The 16154-nt window shown below is 47.3% G+C and overlaps 8 protein-coding genes across 9 annotated transcripts; 2 read left to right on the top strand and 6 right to left on the bottom strand.

Annotated features, from left to right (window-relative positions):
- Positions 1 to 56: 56 nt before the first annotated feature.
- Positions 57 to 724, bottom strand: E1B28_000746 (uncharacterized protein; the record flags this gene model as incomplete). The annotated part of the gene is made up of 5 exons (XM_043146610.1): positions 57 to 132; positions 186 to 232; positions 288 to 428; positions 480 to 510; positions 570 to 724. The coding sequence occupies 5 exons, from the start codon at positions 722 to 724 to the stop codon at positions 57 to 59; spliced, it is 450 nt and encodes a 149-aa protein (XP_043015313.1).
- Positions 678 to 3375, bottom strand: E1B28_000745 (uncharacterized protein). 2 transcript variants are annotated; one of them, XM_043146608.1, is made up of 15 exons: positions 2870 to 3375; positions 2707 to 2816; positions 2611 to 2655; positions 2325 to 2554; positions 2208 to 2275; positions 2046 to 2160; positions 1955 to 1988; positions 1589 to 1903; positions 1500 to 1536; positions 1351 to 1447; positions 1217 to 1298; positions 1099 to 1164; positions 929 to 1045; positions 831 to 869; positions 678 to 771 (listed from the first exon to the last, which is right to left on the bottom strand). In XM_043146608.1, exons 1-13 carry the CDS (start codon positions 3218 to 3220, stop codon positions 979 to 981), a joined length of 1617 nt encoding a protein of 538 aa, XP_043015311.1. In that variant the 5' UTR covers positions 3221 to 3375; the 3' UTR covers positions 678 to 771; positions 831 to 869; positions 929 to 978. The 2 variants fall into 2 exon arrangements, with proteins under 2 accessions (XP_043015311.1, XP_043015312.1); XM_043146609.1 differs by having other exon boundaries at positions 2325 to 2655.
- Positions 3376 to 3380: 5 nt separating this feature from the next.
- Positions 3381 to 4224, bottom strand: E1B28_000744 (uncharacterized protein). Its single transcript, XM_043146607.1, has 4 exons — positions 4023 to 4224; positions 3825 to 3975; positions 3685 to 3773; positions 3381 to 3635 (listed from the first exon to the last, which is right to left on the bottom strand). Exons 1-4 carry the CDS (start codon positions 4143 to 4145, stop codon positions 3507 to 3509), a joined length of 492 nt encoding a protein of 163 aa, XP_043015310.1. The 5' UTR covers positions 4146 to 4224; the 3' UTR covers positions 3381 to 3506.
- Positions 4225 to 4970: 746 nt separating this feature from the next.
- On the bottom strand, positions 4971 to 7710 carry E1B28_000743 (uncharacterized protein; the record flags this gene model as incomplete). The annotated part of the gene is made up of 14 exons (XM_043146606.1): positions 4971 to 5055; positions 5106 to 5226; positions 5276 to 5396; positions 5454 to 5696; positions 5750 to 5947; positions 6005 to 6117; positions 6176 to 6323; positions 6386 to 6502; positions 6555 to 6709; positions 6764 to 6903; positions 6969 to 7145; positions 7209 to 7328; positions 7382 to 7506; positions 7561 to 7710. The coding sequence occupies 14 exons, from the start codon at positions 7708 to 7710 to the stop codon at positions 4971 to 4973; spliced, it is 2013 nt and encodes a 670-aa protein (XP_043015309.1).
- Positions 7711 to 8429: 719 nt separating this feature from the next.
- E1B28_000742 (uncharacterized protein) lies at positions 8430 to 9686 on the bottom strand (the record flags this gene model as incomplete). The annotated part of the gene is made up of 3 exons (XM_043146605.1): positions 8430 to 8522; positions 8575 to 9588; positions 9648 to 9686. 3 exons carry the CDS (start codon positions 9684 to 9686, stop codon positions 8430 to 8432), a joined length of 1146 nt encoding a protein of 381 aa, XP_043015308.1.
- A 34-nt stretch (positions 9687 to 9720) lies between these two features.
- On the top strand, positions 9721 to 11495 carry E1B28_000741 (uncharacterized protein; the record flags this gene model as incomplete). Its single annotated transcript, XM_043146604.1, has 1 exon — positions 9721 to 11495. The coding sequence occupies exon 1, from the start codon at positions 10158 to 10160 to the stop codon at positions 11493 to 11495; it is 1338 nt and encodes a 445-aa protein (XP_043015307.1). The 5' UTR covers positions 9721 to 10157.
- Positions 11496 to 12489: 994 nt separating this feature from the next.
- On the top strand, positions 12490 to 15305 carry E1B28_000740 (uncharacterized protein; the record flags this gene model as incomplete). Its single annotated transcript, XM_043146603.1, has 16 exons — positions 12490 to 12675; positions 12728 to 12815; positions 12870 to 12898; positions 12956 to 13027; positions 13081 to 13128; positions 13181 to 13250; positions 13312 to 13459; positions 13512 to 13629; positions 13683 to 13694; positions 13745 to 13759; positions 13813 to 13947; positions 14007 to 14158; positions 14213 to 14352; positions 14413 to 14471; positions 14525 to 14641; positions 14691 to 15305. The coding sequence occupies 16 exons, from the start codon at positions 12490 to 12492 to the stop codon at positions 15303 to 15305; spliced, it is 2004 nt and encodes a 667-aa protein (XP_043015306.1).
- Positions 15306 to 15412: 107 nt separating this feature from the next.
- E1B28_000739 (uncharacterized protein) lies at positions 15413 to 16146 on the bottom strand (the record flags this gene model as incomplete). The annotated part of the gene is made up of 2 exons (XM_043146602.1): positions 15413 to 15852; positions 15915 to 16146. The coding sequence occupies 2 exons, from the start codon at positions 16144 to 16146 to the stop codon at positions 15413 to 15415; spliced, it is 672 nt and encodes a 223-aa protein (XP_043015305.1).
- Between the last annotated feature and the right edge of the window lie 8 nt (positions 16147 to 16154).

Genomic DNA, 16154 nt, shown 5'->3' with positions numbered 1-16154 from the left:
AAAGGAATATCCGCGGAATGCAAAACAGTATCCTAAACATTTTAATTCTATCGACCCTATTTCAACTTCCGCTTAGGATCTATGTATCTTGCAGTAGCTGCAATTCGAAAGTCAACCGGTACCACTGTGTGCCTACGATCAAGGAATGAGGACAAGGCGAAGGTATCCGAAAATGGAAGCCGTACTCGTAATTTTTTTGCACACCGTTCCCATGCATGACCAAGACATCGCCCTGAGGTAGACATGGATTACAATAACGCCGACATTCGGAATAAAAAGACGCTTACATGACGAAGAACGACAGTAAGGACAGACTCATGTTTACCGGAGGGTCCCCGTCCACGGCGTCTGAAATGCATCAGCGCGGGGGATCCTAAAGATAGACCAGCAACAGTTGGTCCCAACCCTGGTTCGTCATCGGTATGGAACTGTAGGACGTGTTCGTCAGGAGCGACCCATCTTTCGTGCTATACCCTTACCGACATCTTCTGGTCCTCCATGTACGCGGCACTGGACAGACGGGAACGTGAATCAGTAACTAAGTGTTGAGGACCACCAGTATGTTATACCTCAAAACCTCGTTGAACTCTACACGACTTCCTATGGCCTGAGATGTGCGTGTACCTATGAAATCTCGGGCTTTTACGACAGCACCAGGAGCTTGGTCCCAGGGAACGGTGTTCGCAGCTCCTCCCACATACTGTAGTGATATATGAAAGATCATGTCAGACCATAAAGCTGTCGAAAACCTTACGTGGTATGGTTCTCCGCCTAGATGATTATGACTTATTGTAGATGTCGAGAATGCGTTAAGTGACGGCAATACTCACAATTGTGCGAAAAGTAGTGAGTAAGCAATTCTCCTTGCACTGAGAAAAAGGCTGGAGATTAGCGTCTCGGTGCTGAGGTCTTGATTGAATAGACTGACACTTATGCTACACAATCAAATAGGATTTTAGTGTTGCAAGAACAATCAAATTAACGCACACTTCGTAGTGGCCATCGGCGGAATAAAAGTTCGCCTCTGTCAGCTTGTTTTTGATATCTGGTTGAGTTATCAGGTACGGGAAGAGGAGTACACGTGCGAGGAATCCTTACTCGAGGAATATCTCATCCAACGGTGCTAGTCGCATAGCAGGTGTCTTTACATGGTATATGTTACCACTAAAAGGCGATGAAAGGCACTCGTCTCAAATTCTGGTTTGGTTGACATTACCTTCCATCAGGTAGCTCAAATGTATCAATTTCGCCGGAGATGTTCTTGTCGCTAAAGGTCCTGCGCGGGAGGCGTCTGATGCCTGGGTCCGTTCATGGAAGACAATCCAAGCTTGAAGGCATTGACTGACTTACCGGAGAAGGGGTTAACATACTCTTTGAGCGCTATGCCACTGTGTATGTTCCTCAATTCATTTGCGGGCCTCATTTTCCCTTGAACCTGAAGAGTTTGCTTTGTATGGTGTCAATCGAGAGGCAGATACGGCCAAACATAGCACACTCACACCGCAATTTGAACACTCCCATTGTTGCCACTTGAAGCTGCGAGGTAGTTTTTGATGGATTTCCCGGAAACATGGACACCTCAACGTACCGACAGGAGAGTCTTCCGCAATTCTGGCAATGGAATCCTCGCGTAAATGACTTTATCGTCGTAATACCATCTCGAGGCGCCGTCATTGGCTCGGAAGGTCGTATATCCTTCAACTCTTCTCTGAGATTATTCGGGAAAGGAAGTAATTGTAGAAACTGGGTGTTGTATACGCATTCCTCAGGTGGCGAAGTGCCTGCATGAGTCCAAAATGCTACACATGTTGCGTTGAGACAGGTCCAGCCGATCGCGAAAACTTGTGGACTGTCAATGCCACATTGTCGGCAAGAAGAATATAAACTCGTGTCCCGAGACGGCCTGCGGATACATGTACAGTTAACACCATTATCGTGACTAAGACCTTCGTACCTTCGCTTTGACAGCGGCTCTACTCTGTCTTTCTCTGAAAGCACACGGTTAGGCAAGCTTCCACACCTCGCATAAGATTAAGACGGGAAACCTGGAGTCCTTCTGGGTAGACCGCCATCCTCACTGGGATAAACGAGTTCGTCGGACGATCCTGTAGCCATAGCTACATCCATCGAGTTATCCTTCTCCCACCACCAAGGGTCAGCCTAGTCAAGATGAGCCATGTTCAGACCAAATGGCGGGGAAAACCTACATTATCAATCCAATGGAAGGCGAACTTGTATCTAATCACGTTCTTCCCTCCTACTATTTCGCGTTCCGCTGTATATTCATGAGTTTCGAAGATGGAAAATGTTGCTTTGCAACTCACCCCAAGCATGAGCTATAAAGTACAGACCCAATACGGCATACGAGATATTACTGCCACGTAGGTCATACGGAAAGTGGGTATATTTGTGGTCGACTAGGAGAACAAGAGGAAGGCCCCGTTCATAGTTATTTAGAAGGGCTCGAACAGACTTGTCCCCGGCCGTTTGATTACCCGCTCCTTGTAGTTTCATATGACCTTTTACAGACGACAGAGATTCCGACTTGCCACCACTACAGGCCAGTAATAGTGTGAGCAAGGTATTGGCAATAATCAGGAAATACTTAACCCGTGTGAGATGATTAATCTTCCCTCAAGGAAAAAGCCATCGCGCCTTGAGGGGAAGCTAAGCCGCAGATTCAATGATACCCCTTCCAACACTCACCTGGAAGAGAATCCGCCCAGGAGATAGCCTTTAACAACGTCTTTGCTGAAATAAACACCTCCTTGATAAGAACGAAACCAGTCGAATGTCTCGCACACTTCCTGTCGTGACTGCGGGATAAATCAGCGTTGTGATTATTCCTGGAACATCAGTCGAAACTCACCACAGACCAGATTGGAGGATGTTTGCGCAATCTAGGCTTTGGTTCCGCGGTCAATGGCTTCGACATCAAACCATTTGATCCTGTGTCGACTGACAAAACATCATTTTCTAGCTTTACGACTCTACTGCTGGAGTTATTTGACGCGTATTCTGGCATTGGCAATGTCATGGCCGGATTGCGTTGGGCTGTAATCAGATTGACATTGCGGCCTGAACCCCTACCACGAATCCACTTTGTGCCCAGAAATCGGTGCGGAAATGTTAACAGGGTGCGGTGTGTTGAAAGGATTTTGCCATTTGAAGAGCTCCTCCTTTTCGTTCGTACTTTTGAACGCTCGCGAACGGTCTTCATGGAATGGAGGATGTAAAAGGAGTGGAGTTCTGACTCCAGTTCGTCATCCCGTTATCGTCATGCCCTCTGCATGTCAAGGTTGAACGTTGAACATTGAAACCAACCACAGAAAACAGATATACAGAGGAAGTGAACAAAGCCAGAGACATATAATATACATGGGGGGATAAGTCTCAAGATCTCAACTTCATGCAAAGAGCTTTCATTGAGGAAGAGTATTGCAACTCTCAAAAGTGTGTATATTCCCACTCAAACTAGAAACGCAACAGGCTATGTGCACCCGCTATTATTTTGAGCCGAGCGCATGCTGTAGCGACTCATACACATCTGCTTCTATACGTGCTTCCATCTTGTCTTCTTCACTTCCGTTGCCATTTGCCACTCGCGACGCTTCTTGCAAATTTGTGCGGACAGCCTGGTGTATTCGATGAATAACATGACCAACAGTTAAAAAGGGAACATGCCTCGGGTGAGAAAGCGTCCAGAGGCGCTGCCTCTACAGCATTGATAGTGAGCTTGTTGTTTGGATGTACAGTCGCAAATCCACCAGAGACTTGTGAACAATGTTAAAAGCAACCCAAAGAAACGGTATGACGACACGCACTGAACCACTTCTTGGACCCGCTGGACTCTACTACTTCGACAACCCCCGGACGTAACGGCTCAATAGAAGGGACGTGGTTGGCCAAGATACCCATGTCACCAGTAGCAGCACAAATGTTAACCTGAACTACGTCTGTGGAAGAAAAGATGGACTAAACCTAGTCAGTTTTGCGCGGGTCTACTTTTTCACGAGACAAACCTGGTGAGGCAAAGCCATAGAGAGCTTGATTTTATCAGTAGCTTCTGCATATCCGCGTCTCGCCGAGGTAAAGGTCGAAGGTGCTCGCCGTGCAGCAGAGGTTATTAATCGTAGAGAGGCCATAGGTACTTTGAAGGAACTCGGAAGATTTGAGTTCGTGTATTTGCGGGTGTACTCGGTGAATGCCAAGGTCACGTCGTGACTGGCGCCCACTACATAGGCGCTTGTCCCAGAAATAGGAAAAGCCGTGTCCATTTAGTAGGCCCAAAGCTTTCCAGCATCCCCAACTCTAAGCTCTGAGGTGCCCTCGTTTCATTCTCCCGGCTCGTTCTGTGCTGGCGTCAAACATATGGACCTAGTCAATAAAATAAGTAGACGAGGCATATAGTGCTTACAGTCGGAAAATATCCTAGATGCTTGGTTAGAACTTAGATGTAGAGAAAGTCAGTTGTAGTCGCCAGCTCCGAAAGGTACTTCAAGTCTCTTCGTGTTCTGACGACACGCACGTAGTTCGAGATGCCTGTCAACGGTTCAGTGAAGTGCCTTGAGTCTCTCCGAGTCATGAGTCCTAACCATACACGAGAGTTAAACACGCTCAAATGAGTTCCTGGCTTTTCAAACTTGAGCGCTCAGGCTTAATCTTGTGGTTTTCTCTTGAGTCTTCGATTGTCTCTGCGATGCCAGCCTCATCGACTTGGGAACAGATTAGAACTCATCATGAACATTTATTATTTTCGGGACTCCGTATGCCCGATTGTTGTTGTTACAGAGATAGATAGATAAGCCTGTCTTCAGCCTGAGGTCCATGCTGCTGCACAATATCGTTCCTCTATGTCGTATGTGTATAGTATCTATAGCTGTAATTTTTACAAAGCGAATTAAAACCTAAGGACCTTCGAGACCAATAACTTAATCACCCGAGTCAAAGGACGGGTAGTTTTCCTATTCTTACACCCTGATAGAGCCTGCATCTCTATTGCCGCCACTATAGTCCTCTGGTAAAAATTCGGGAGCTTTTCGAACACCTCTTTCGCTGCGAAGTATCAGAAATTTGAGATTAGAGCGCAGAAAGACGTTACTTACATTTCGTCCACAGCGACCATCAAGTCATAGTTTACCTCCTGGCTGACCACCGAGTCCTTAGCATATTTAGGATGTGACCGGACAAAGTTCCGCATCCACGTAGCGGCTGTAAGAAGCGATCCTGTTGGAAGCCTTAGTACATGATTGAGATATCGTTGTTTGTCACTTGCCATTGGCACGACGACGGACAAGGTCAAGATAACCTTGTAGTTTGACCAGCTCGTCAGGATCAATATCTAGGGTATCTAGATAGGCCGCCGCCAATCCCACGAGACCCGGAAAATCTTCTCCCTAGAGGTAAACGTGCATTACGCAACTGGCAAAGAAAAACACAGGCTTAGTCCCGACCTTGCCGTTCATTATCTCGTTCATGGTCATCTCTTCGTACTCCTCCTCTACTGACTTCCGATGGGAACCATTCTCTGGCGGAGGCGGAGTGGGAAAATGATTCAAGAGTTTCTTTTCCTTATTCATGGGAGACGAGGACCGGGACGAAAACGGTGTGCCATCAGTGAATACGTCTTTCCGGAAAAAGAACCGCCGGGACTTGACAGCCGCCCGCTCCTGCGCCCTCTCCATGTTCTCATCGACCTGTAACATGGATTGATGAATAAAGCAATGTGGTCCATACCAGACCGACGCACCTTCGATATAGGAATGTAGAAATTGATATTGAAGCATAGGATTGCTCGAGAAAGGAGCACCACAAAGACAGCGAAGGCGGCGTTCTCATAATCTGTAATCTGCACCTCCATGCTCCTGAATTCAACCCTCCAACCGATTGAAGAGTTTGGTGGGGGAGGTTTGAAACGTAAGGTCTGCCAATTAGTCGATTGGATGTTCTATTAAAGTCATCGTATTAGTAACGGGACGTTGCATGGCCAAGAAACAAAAGGTACCTCGAAGTGGTCGTTGCTAGTTTCGTCATCTTGATCTATGGTTTCGGAAAATACAACAAGAGGGTCTCTAATGAAAAGATGCGCAACGTGCTTCGAAAGGAGATCATCAATGCCTTGAAGATGCATCAAGTTATACGGTGTGGCTAAACTAAATTGAATTGCAAGGCGTACCATGAGCTTTTAAGCGATCATAGATGCCCTCATCGATGGGTAAGTGGTTGTCATTATACTCCGGCCTGTTCATCCAGCTCTGAGAAATGTAAAGATCTACACTGTCGTATCTCGATTTTGGAATCTTATATCGGTCATTAACGAGAGGCTTGAGACCAGCAATCCGTACAGTCAGCACACGCGTCAAACGCGATGAAACGAATCGCTCACCTTCAATCCTCGTTCCTCTTCCGTACGATCGTCAACGCTGCCGGCGATCACATTCCAACGACAATCGACATCCGCGAGGTATCCCCTCCAAATTGGACTGGCAGCAGTCAGGGCTAGCTATATATAGCCATCAGAGGCAGCTCTGTTGATAAGGAGTGGTCGACTGTACCAATATCGGACCGACAGGTATTAAGGCATCGTATAAACGCCGCGCCTCGGCGACATTACACGCTTGAAATGTCAGCTGTAGGCAACAGCACCCCATCCCAAAACCCATTGCGTCTAGATATATGTGATCTGAGAGAGCCGCCCCATTTTTGGCCTCTAAGCGAGCAGTGGTTGAGCTTTCCGGCGGAACAAAGAGCACACTCTTCCTACCTGGATCTTCTGGATAGATAGTGCGATCCCAAGGAATTGTTGGGTCCACAAATGGCCGAGGGGTTTTCTCGTCGAAGTATATCGGGAGATTGATGGCTACTTTCGACCCACGCCTGCGTCTGATATTTGCGGTCAGTGTCCTGTTGGCATTTGGGATCTTTTAACACAATCGATGGGACGCTGAGAGAAGAAAAGGGATACCAACGGGAAACGAGCATGAGGATTGGTTATCTCTTCTGGAAGGAAGAGACTATGGCTTGAAACGGCATCACACGGGTCATGATAAGGTTCTGTGAATTGTCCGGGGCTACCGAGGCGCGGGAAAGATGTGAAGGTCAAAGGTACCTCATTGGGTTGAAGGTGTCGTCGAGCCAGACTCCGCCTGATCGAACATCGAGGAAAGGTATACTTAGCCTAACGCTGCTAAAGAAAAGGACACTCGCACCTGTATCGCATGTTTTGCTCAACGATAAGCAAATCTGAGATGCTTCCAGTGTAAGGAGAGCCAGGCGTTGATTCGAGCATGTAACGGCCATATTCGGGATGGAAAGTGGGTACGGCGATCCTGTTTTGCACTTAGGGAACTTCCGAAGTAGATGCATTGATGGTCATGCTCACGAAGAATCGCACTCGCTGCAAATGTCACTGACAATTGCGCTAAGTTTCGCCAGAATCTCGGTTTGCCGTAAAGATAGCTTTGCGTTCTTTTTTTCGTCATCGAAGGAGATCACCATGTACTCGATCTGAGGATAACGGTTGATTATCATTGCGCGATATAAGACAGGGTCGAAACATACCTCATCGCCCCAGAGCAGTTCATCTCCTGTCTTGTCCTTCAAGCGATCCCAAATGTTCAGAAATTGAGTGATACCATGATGTCGAACGTGGTCTGCGTACTGTTTAGCGTCCTCCCAAGTGAGAGGAGTTCCGAGATATAGGAGGCCCATTGATGTAGTCTAGATGCAAGTTGGTTGTTTATATGCGAGTCGGCGTGAATTGAACGCCATTTATAAAATGATTAGAAATGCCATGAAAGTGCTTTATAAATCATTGCGCAATTCTTCTTAGGCCGGTTTGTCATGCAAGACGCGGACGCCCGAGACTTCAGGCGATGGTAATATCCGGACCGGTGTAACATAACAGCAGTAATAACGGAATCGTGACGGGCAAGATCATCTATCAACGCACAGTCCGCAATGGAGAACGGACGTCTGGAGTAGCGGTATTTACCCATTCACCCCGTTAGTGGCCCACTTTAAACATATCTTCAATGCAAGTAGGACATGCCGCAGCGACTTTGTCCATGCCTCTTCTTGGTTAAATTGAAGTTTAATAGATACATCACCTATCTTCTCTCTTGATATTCTACGATCGCGGTTAGTTTGCAAAAATAAACAGTCAACACTGGACTCACTGGTGTGGAAAATCTACGTTGGGATCTTGAGATTTGATGTAGTCTATGAGGCTTTTTAAGCAATCGATGAAGGCGACCATTGCCAGATCAAAACGACGGTTGTGTAGCAGTCTTCCCAAATGACCAGACCCATACAATTCATAACTGGCCTTGTCACCGGTTGTTTTTTCAATGCGCGAGAAAGACCCCACGGGAACCAAGCGATAGCTGCTGTCAAGTTAGACAGAACGGTAAGAATTTAAAAAAGGGTTTCTACTTCTCGAACTTGTAATCCAATTTCCGCGCGATTGTATGGAGCAGAAGAAGAGTTTGGCCCCAGGCTGCATTGATTTCGGCCCACTCGACCTAAACACGAGGTCAGATACGATGGGTCGCGGGAGAGAATGTCAGTGCGAACGGGAACACCTGGAACTCTACCCAGCCGTAGACCATTGATTGTACCAAAAACCCCGTCATGTCCAATGCAGAACGCGTCGTTGTAGACGTTAGTACGCTCGAGTTTATCCAAAGTTGCCGAATCGGCGGTGTAGGCTGTCCGAATAGTTGCAAGCTGCGCTAATTGATGGTCGGTGGCCAGCAGATTGTCATTATGATTGCGCCAGAAACTAGATAGTCGATGGATATCAGAATAATCGAAAGCGGGAATAGGGGAGATCGCGGACTCGGCCTCTTCTAATTCGAGCATCTTCTCTTCTTGTTCCAAAACCCGAAGTTCCTCGTCTAACGCTTGCCGCTCCCTTTCGGCCTCTACTAGTTGTTCAACAGCCGCGAGTTCTTCCAATTTCAATTTTTCAATTTTCTTTGTGGCTTCTTCTCTGGAAATTCCTTGAGAGTCTCGTTCCCGCTCCTTCTTCACCTCTTTCTCAAAAGCAAGATAGCCATCCCGCTCCTTCTTTGTCTCATCCAGCTGACGTTGTAGAGAGGTGAGAAGTATCTGCGTGCATTCCGCACAAAGAGGGTGATCGATGTCGGTACGGTTAGATATTAAGTTGAAGAGACGTGCAGTCGAACGAAGGTGATGGGAAAGAGGCGGGGGGTGTGTTAGAGTGTGCTGAATAGGGTCCGACTCGTTCTTTGGAGAGGTTTTTGCCTTGATCGATCCTTTTTCCTGACGCACGTTGGGTGGTGTTGTGGGGATGTTTCGGATTATGCTGTCCTGGAGAAGAACAAACGACTCATTGGGTAGAGGAAGGTGTTGCTGTGGTTGTTTCGCTTGTGCTCTGGGAGACAACGAAGTTCTAGAAGTAGCTGACGACTTCTTCAATACATTTTTAACCGAAGAAGGTGCAGGAAGTTGGTCTAATTTCTCTGCTTCAGACGCACGGCGACCATATGTTGAAGCAGGTGGTGGTAAAGAGGCAACGATAGTATCGAATGCCGATGGGGCCAAGTCTACAATCGATGCATCTAGCTGAATACAATTATCAGTCTCCAAAGAGAGTATTTCGTAGAAACAAATGAAGAACATACCTGTAGAGGTTCTTTACATTGCTGACATACAAGACTCATTGCGAAGTGGTTGTTTGGTCTTGCTTTGCACAGTCTCTACAGTACCATCCGTATACATACTCCGAGCCAGACCGGTTGACTCTTGCCTAAGCCTCTTCTTCCAAAGCTCCTGGTTTATCAGTCACGTAAAGGGCACTAAATGGACACAGCACGCGCATTCATAATTTCAGAACCTAAATCGCGGAAACGAACGTTTGAACGTCAATTCTTAGCAGTGTTTCGATCATTGCTGGCACAGTCTTCAAGTCATCATCCAAAATCTGGGATCCTTACTTACGGTTACAACTCAATGCCTCGCTGTCTTCGCGTTTTTAAGTTGCGCATGACTCATCAAATCATAGACGCCTTTGCAGCCCTTGTGATTGGGTTAAAAGCAAAGTTCGAGCCAACCTCCCAATTCTGAAAGCCCTTCCCGGATTCCGAGTCTTTCTCCATCAGTGCTACAGCGTATCTTCCGACACTGTCTGGCAGATGTCTACTCGTCTTTTCGCTGTCATTGTCGGTATCGACCAATACAAGTCCGGCGATACGTGGGATTTACAGTCCTGCGTCGACGATGCAAAACGAGTGCGCCGTTGGCTCAGAGACGACCTTGCCGTTCCCCGGGAGCACATATCTATGCTGCTTGACGAACACGCTACCAAGCAGAAGATCGAGGCTGAGCTTTCAAATCACCTCTTGAATAATGACGCCGTTGAGCCTGGTGACGCTGTTCTGATCTATTTTGCATGTCATGGCAGCTCGATGAAGGCACCCTCTGACTGGACAACGTCCAAGCTCGGGAGAACCAGCGTCGAGATACTCTGCACTTATGACCACGATACAAAACATTCAGAAGGAAGAGTAGCTGGCATTTCTGCACGGGATATGCATTCCTTTCTCCAAACGCTGTCTTCAGTTAAGGGAGACAACATCACCCTCATCATTGATTCATGTTTTTCTTGCCCTAAATCCACCTCCTGCGACCGTCAGTCCACTCGCTGGACATCAACACACAAAGCGACGTCGAGCGACCTGGCCGTTGGCTCGTTTGCGGTTGTGGAGGGTAGTCCCAACCTCGCCTTTCATAATCCCCGATGCACCACTCATACTGTCATCAATGCCTCTGGGGCTGGCGGAAGTGCCATCGAAGGCAAAGACGGGGGTAAATTCACCACAATTTTCCTCCAGACTGTGCGCTCGATGCACCTTCATAACACCCCTTTGCAGTCTCTGATCGCACGAATTAGTCACGTTATTGGGGAGGGCCAGCACCCTCAGTGCTCTGGTAAACGCGCAAGCCTGATGTTATTCGGTGGCATTCCTTTCGTTCAAGATGGTCGATTCATTCCAGTACAGTATCAAATTGAAAAGGGCTTCAAAATCGAAATAGGCTCTCAGCATGGCGTGGTGAAAGGCGGCGAATTCTCCCTTCATCTTCACAACTACATCGGCTCGCAGAACCCTGCTGTTGCGACTGTTGTAGTACATGATATCTATCCCACGTGGTGTACTGGAAAATCAAAGGTACATTACCCGCTCACCACCTTACCGAAGAGGTGTTGGGCTTTGTTGAGTGACCGTCCTATTGTTGGATCGCTTCTCAGAAAGAGCTGTACAGCTTTGCTCCATCGGATTTGGATACAGCAACATCGGCACGATGGCGCGAGTCAGGAGAGAAAGGGCATGTCCCGGGCGGTTAGCTATGAGGACATGGGTTTCGTGCCGGCCCAAAATTTCAGGATAGGTTTCCCGAGCAAGAAAGCTGGTTCTTTTCCGAGGTCTACAAAGCTCCCTGAACTCACTCCAGTTCAAGCGGCTGCTGCTTGATGGTATCTTAGTAATCGTTTGTCTGGGCCATCTAGCTAAGTAGGTCACTGTCCTTATTTTTGGTCATTGTATGTACCATATGCTTGCACAGCTTGATTTAATACTACCTATATGTACACAACTAGATATTTAGGAAGAACGGGACGTCCAATGAGCAAGAGAATCGGGATACGACAGTAAATGAGGTCATTCTGAAACACTAAATTTATTCAACATCGTCCGCCATTCGACCAAACAAAAACATAACGAAACTGAGGCTGGGAGCCTACATAACCGTGATCATCCAGAGCAGAAAATAAGGGTTAAGGGATTCAGATGAGGTGCGCCGATTCTGAAATCAGTATTTGGAAGATTCTCGAGTCGCCTGAATTAAAAGTGGCCTCTTCCATCTCGTTACTCATTCCGTTAAATATATCTGTGACCATTCTGGAACATCGCGTGGGTAGACTCCATCGATTTCTTGATAAGTTAGGCTCAGCGCTCAGCAACAGCGACGATAGGACGGCGGGGGATGGTAGTCCTAAGATAAGAGGATTGGCGACCGGGGCGGGATGGCGCGCTGGAAACCGAGGAACTGTATTAATCATGCCTCTGCATCTCGAAAACCGTGGAGGATTTGACAACAAGGGCTCGCGAAGTGTCATCGAGTAATAAGATTGCCATGAGGTGTTGGTTCACAGACGCGAGACAAGGTGGACTTCGGTCACCAATTTTGTCAGTCAATTTGACAAGCTCAACTATCTCCCCGCGTTAGATTTGAACGTTTGAACCACCGGACTATGGTAGGGCGGTGCGATTGCTGTCTTGGGAATCCGAATAATTGACATAGCGCTTTTAAGAGTATGGCCGTCAATTTTCGACCGTGGCGCGTGACGTGCGACATTTTGGTTGCTTAGTCACCTAACGGTTTTCGACCACCGAGTCTCAAGCGCCCATTCTCTCCTTCTGTCGCAGTCACCACTGGCACCTACTTCGTTCGTTTTAACCGGCCTAAATGCCCTCGGGTGATTCCGAGCAACATATCTCTTCAACATTGGCTGAATTGCAGCCGTCCCAAGATTCCGCTAGTCTCCTCAAACGTCTGGCCGGTCCATCATCTGGCAAGGCAGGGCTCACCAAAGACCAGACCGATATCAACCGTATCATAGCAGATGCATCGAAAGGCTCTAAATTCTATGAGGCAAGAGGCCTTTTCTTAGCTCAATAATAATAACGAGTTGACACGGTTTCAGAACGAGAAGCGTAAAGACAAAGACCTAACCGAGAAGATAGCGAAGATACTAAAGGAGCGAGATGAAGTTACGAGAGCTGCAGATCTACGTGCGTCATCCGACACAACCAAAATATGTCTATCGGTTGAGTTTAATGCGACAGAGAAGGTGGAACACAACGTGGATCGCTTAGTGAGACTACTCCAAACATGCAGACCACGAACACGCGCTTAGTCTTCGATTCTCAAGATTTCAGAGCTCGAAAGCGGGCGAGATCTATCTCAAGTCATTGTTCACGTCGATATGGACGCGTTTTTCGCGGTAGCGTACCAGACTACCCAAACCAGTACAGAATCTGAGCGATGGCTACATAGAACGTCGAACTTCTTCACAATCCCGAGCTCAGAGGTAAACCGTTTGGCGTACGTTATCTGGCGGCCATTTCCTCGTTTCTTCACTCTCACCACCCTTCAGGTTGGCAAAGGCGTTCTGACCACCGCTTCGTACGAGGCTCGCAAATTCGGTGTAAGGTCTGGCATGGCAGGTGAGTCTTCGCGGTCTTATGAAGAGAATGTATTCACCACTTTCTTTGCTCTAATCATTAGGCTTTATAGCGAAGAAACTATGCCCGGAGTTGATACTCTTACCTATACATCATACTCGTTACTCCGAAATGTCCGACAGGGTCATGGCCGTCTTTACACGATATGATCCCAACATGTGTCCGGCTGGTTGCGATGAAGGGTATCTCAAGTTGGTCATGTTCTAATTACACCTTTTTCCCGTGCTCATTGAGCTCTCAAAGCATTACAGACTATTGTGTAGAACACAACATCGGCCCAGAGGAATGTGTGCAAGAAATGCGTAGAGCGGTCCATGAAGAGACAGACCTCACCGTGAGCGCAGGGATAGCACCCAATCTCGTAAGCATCTGTCCCCGTTCTTTCACATATCCAATTTATCACACTTTCTCTAGATGCTTGCCAAAGTGAGTGAACAACAGAACTATTTTGGTGTAGGTGCTGACTGAACTGCAAGATATGCTCCGATAAGGTAAGTAAACCCACTGTACATGAAACAATGTGTCACGACTGCCATCTTCATAGAATAAGCCTAACGGACAATTCTACTTACCCTTCGAGAGCAAAGCGATCATAGAGTTCATGCAAGACCTCTCCATTCGCAAGATACCTGGAATTGGGAGAGTTACGGAAAGATTACTCGAGTCTATCGGAGTTCAGGTAGGCACTTGTTGTTCTGAGTGAATTCCAAGTCGACAAAAATTGAACACCTGCTTCAGACTTGCGGCGATATATTTACTCAGCGCGGTGCCATTTCCTTATTGGACAAATATTTTGGTCTGCGTCACCTTCTCCAAACCTATTTAGGCATTGCATCCAACATAGTGAAACCTCACTTACGTGAGGAACGTAAAAGTATTGGTGCTGAAAGGTCCGAGATTTTGTCCTGGTCCTCCCATAGATGTTCACTTTAGCTTGACTATAGGACTTTCAATCCCCTCAAAGATAGAGATGAGATTCTTAAGAAGCTCGAAGAGGTTGCTGTCGAGCTCGAGCACGATATGAACGAAGGAGGCTGGACAGGTCGTACTGTAACGCTCAAATATAAGTTAGATACGTATCAAGGCGGGTGGTTTCACTTCGTTCTGCAGAGTGACCTGTGGTCTGATAGACGTGTTCTTTTAGTTTTCACTCGGGCAAAGTCCTTTGATCGATGTCTCACCAAGAAAGACGAATTGTTCGCGGTAAGTCGGGGAGGAACATCAAGAGACGGTATTACTACTTACATTGACCTCAGGCTGGCAAGGAACTTTTATTGCCAGAGCTTCCACTCAACCTCCGTCTAATTGGTCTGCGCCTCACCAAACTGAAGGATTTAAGGGCTTCGGCAGACCCTGAAACCGGTATTAAGAGGGTGTGTTCTATCTTCGGATATGATTCATTGTCCCTCTGACTTTTTCAAGTTTTTCGACACCACTGACGGTAGCGCTGATAGTCCGAGGAAACGTACAAGACTAAATCAAGACGTCTTGCGTCTTAACGAAGACGATACGGACACCTTAGACTGTCCATCCCCGCAGGGAGGAAACAGTGTAGGGCACACGGACACTCATGAAGGAGGCCATGAAGGGCTAGTATCTCCTACTGTCAAAGGGCATTCCCGATCGCGACCACCCGTGTCTGCACCTGGACTTTCAAGCACCATTGGAATTCAAGGAATCCGGCTTACCGAAAAGCCTAAAAGCACAGGTTCCGCCCATACGCAGCATTCATCCAAGAGTGAACTATTAGAACATGTTGAAACGCCTACCACATGCAGTCCGGGAGCTAGAACAGAGCAAGTTTGTCCCGTGTGCGGAAAATCAATGAAGGTTGACAATCAGGGCCTAAATGCTCATATCGATTTCTGCCTGAGCAGAGGGGCTATACGACAAGCGCAGGCTGAAGGCGAAAATGGCGAACCTGCAAAGCAGAGTACAGGAAGCAAAACCAAACCTAAATCAACATCCAACTCGGAAGGTTGGAGATGGTTCATGAAAGATCCTGGTGATACCAACGGGACCAAGAGTAAACGTTGAATTGTGTTGGGACAATAGGTCGATCTATTTATAATTATTTCATGTCTATGTTGTACTTGTACTTGTACACGCAGAGGTTACATACTGTTTACGTGTTAATGGGAATTTCATTTTCCTCTATGTAGTTGGAACGACGCCTGGATGCCTTTGCCTGCTTTGATATCTCCCATGCATCTATCGTCGATCTTTACTAACTCTGCTGCCAGTTCCATGACCCTCGTTTCCAGCTCCTTTGGAACACATACAACACCATCTTCGTCACCGACGATCCAATCACCCGGGTTGACGAAGACGGAAGGAAATTGAGGGGAGGCTACAGAATACGCGTCGTAGGGATCGAAGGGGCTGATCTCTAAAGGTACATTTACTGCTGACGGCCGAGTAAATGGAGACTGGCCAACAGTTGAATGACCTCGGGCGAACACGGGGAAATTCAATGAGCGATGCTCCGCAAGGTCCCTACAGCGACCAGAAATCACAACGCCTAAAGCGTTCCGAGCTATTGCACCAGCGGTCATTAAACCACCCCATACTGCATTCTTTGCATCTGTCGAGTAAGAAATATTAGAACGTAGCTAGTCAACTGGCAGAGAAAAAGATCTTTAGCACGTGTAGGAGCATCTATGACAATAACTGAGTTCGAAGGTGCAGTATCCACGAAATGTTGATCCAACTTGGGAGCCTCTTTGTCGGTGGCGTAGACCATCTTAACGGTGTAAGCTGGGCCACAGATCTTTGGTCCTGAGAAACGAACAATATCAGGAAAGTGACCAGCAGAGGCCACGCCCAATTTAAGGAGGGCATCTGAGAGAGTACAGGTAGAAAATGCGGCGAGTGTCATTGAGAATC

This window comes from Marasmius oreades, chromosome 1 (genome assembly GCF_018924745.1).
Source record: "Marasmius oreades isolate 03SP1 chromosome 1, whole genome shotgun sequence".
Classification (NCBI taxonomy): domain Eukaryota; kingdom Fungi; phylum Basidiomycota; class Agaricomycetes; order Agaricales; family Marasmiaceae; genus Marasmius; species Marasmius oreades.
Note: the sequence above shows the minus strand (reverse complement) of the source record. Positions and strands in the feature narration are given on the sequence as shown.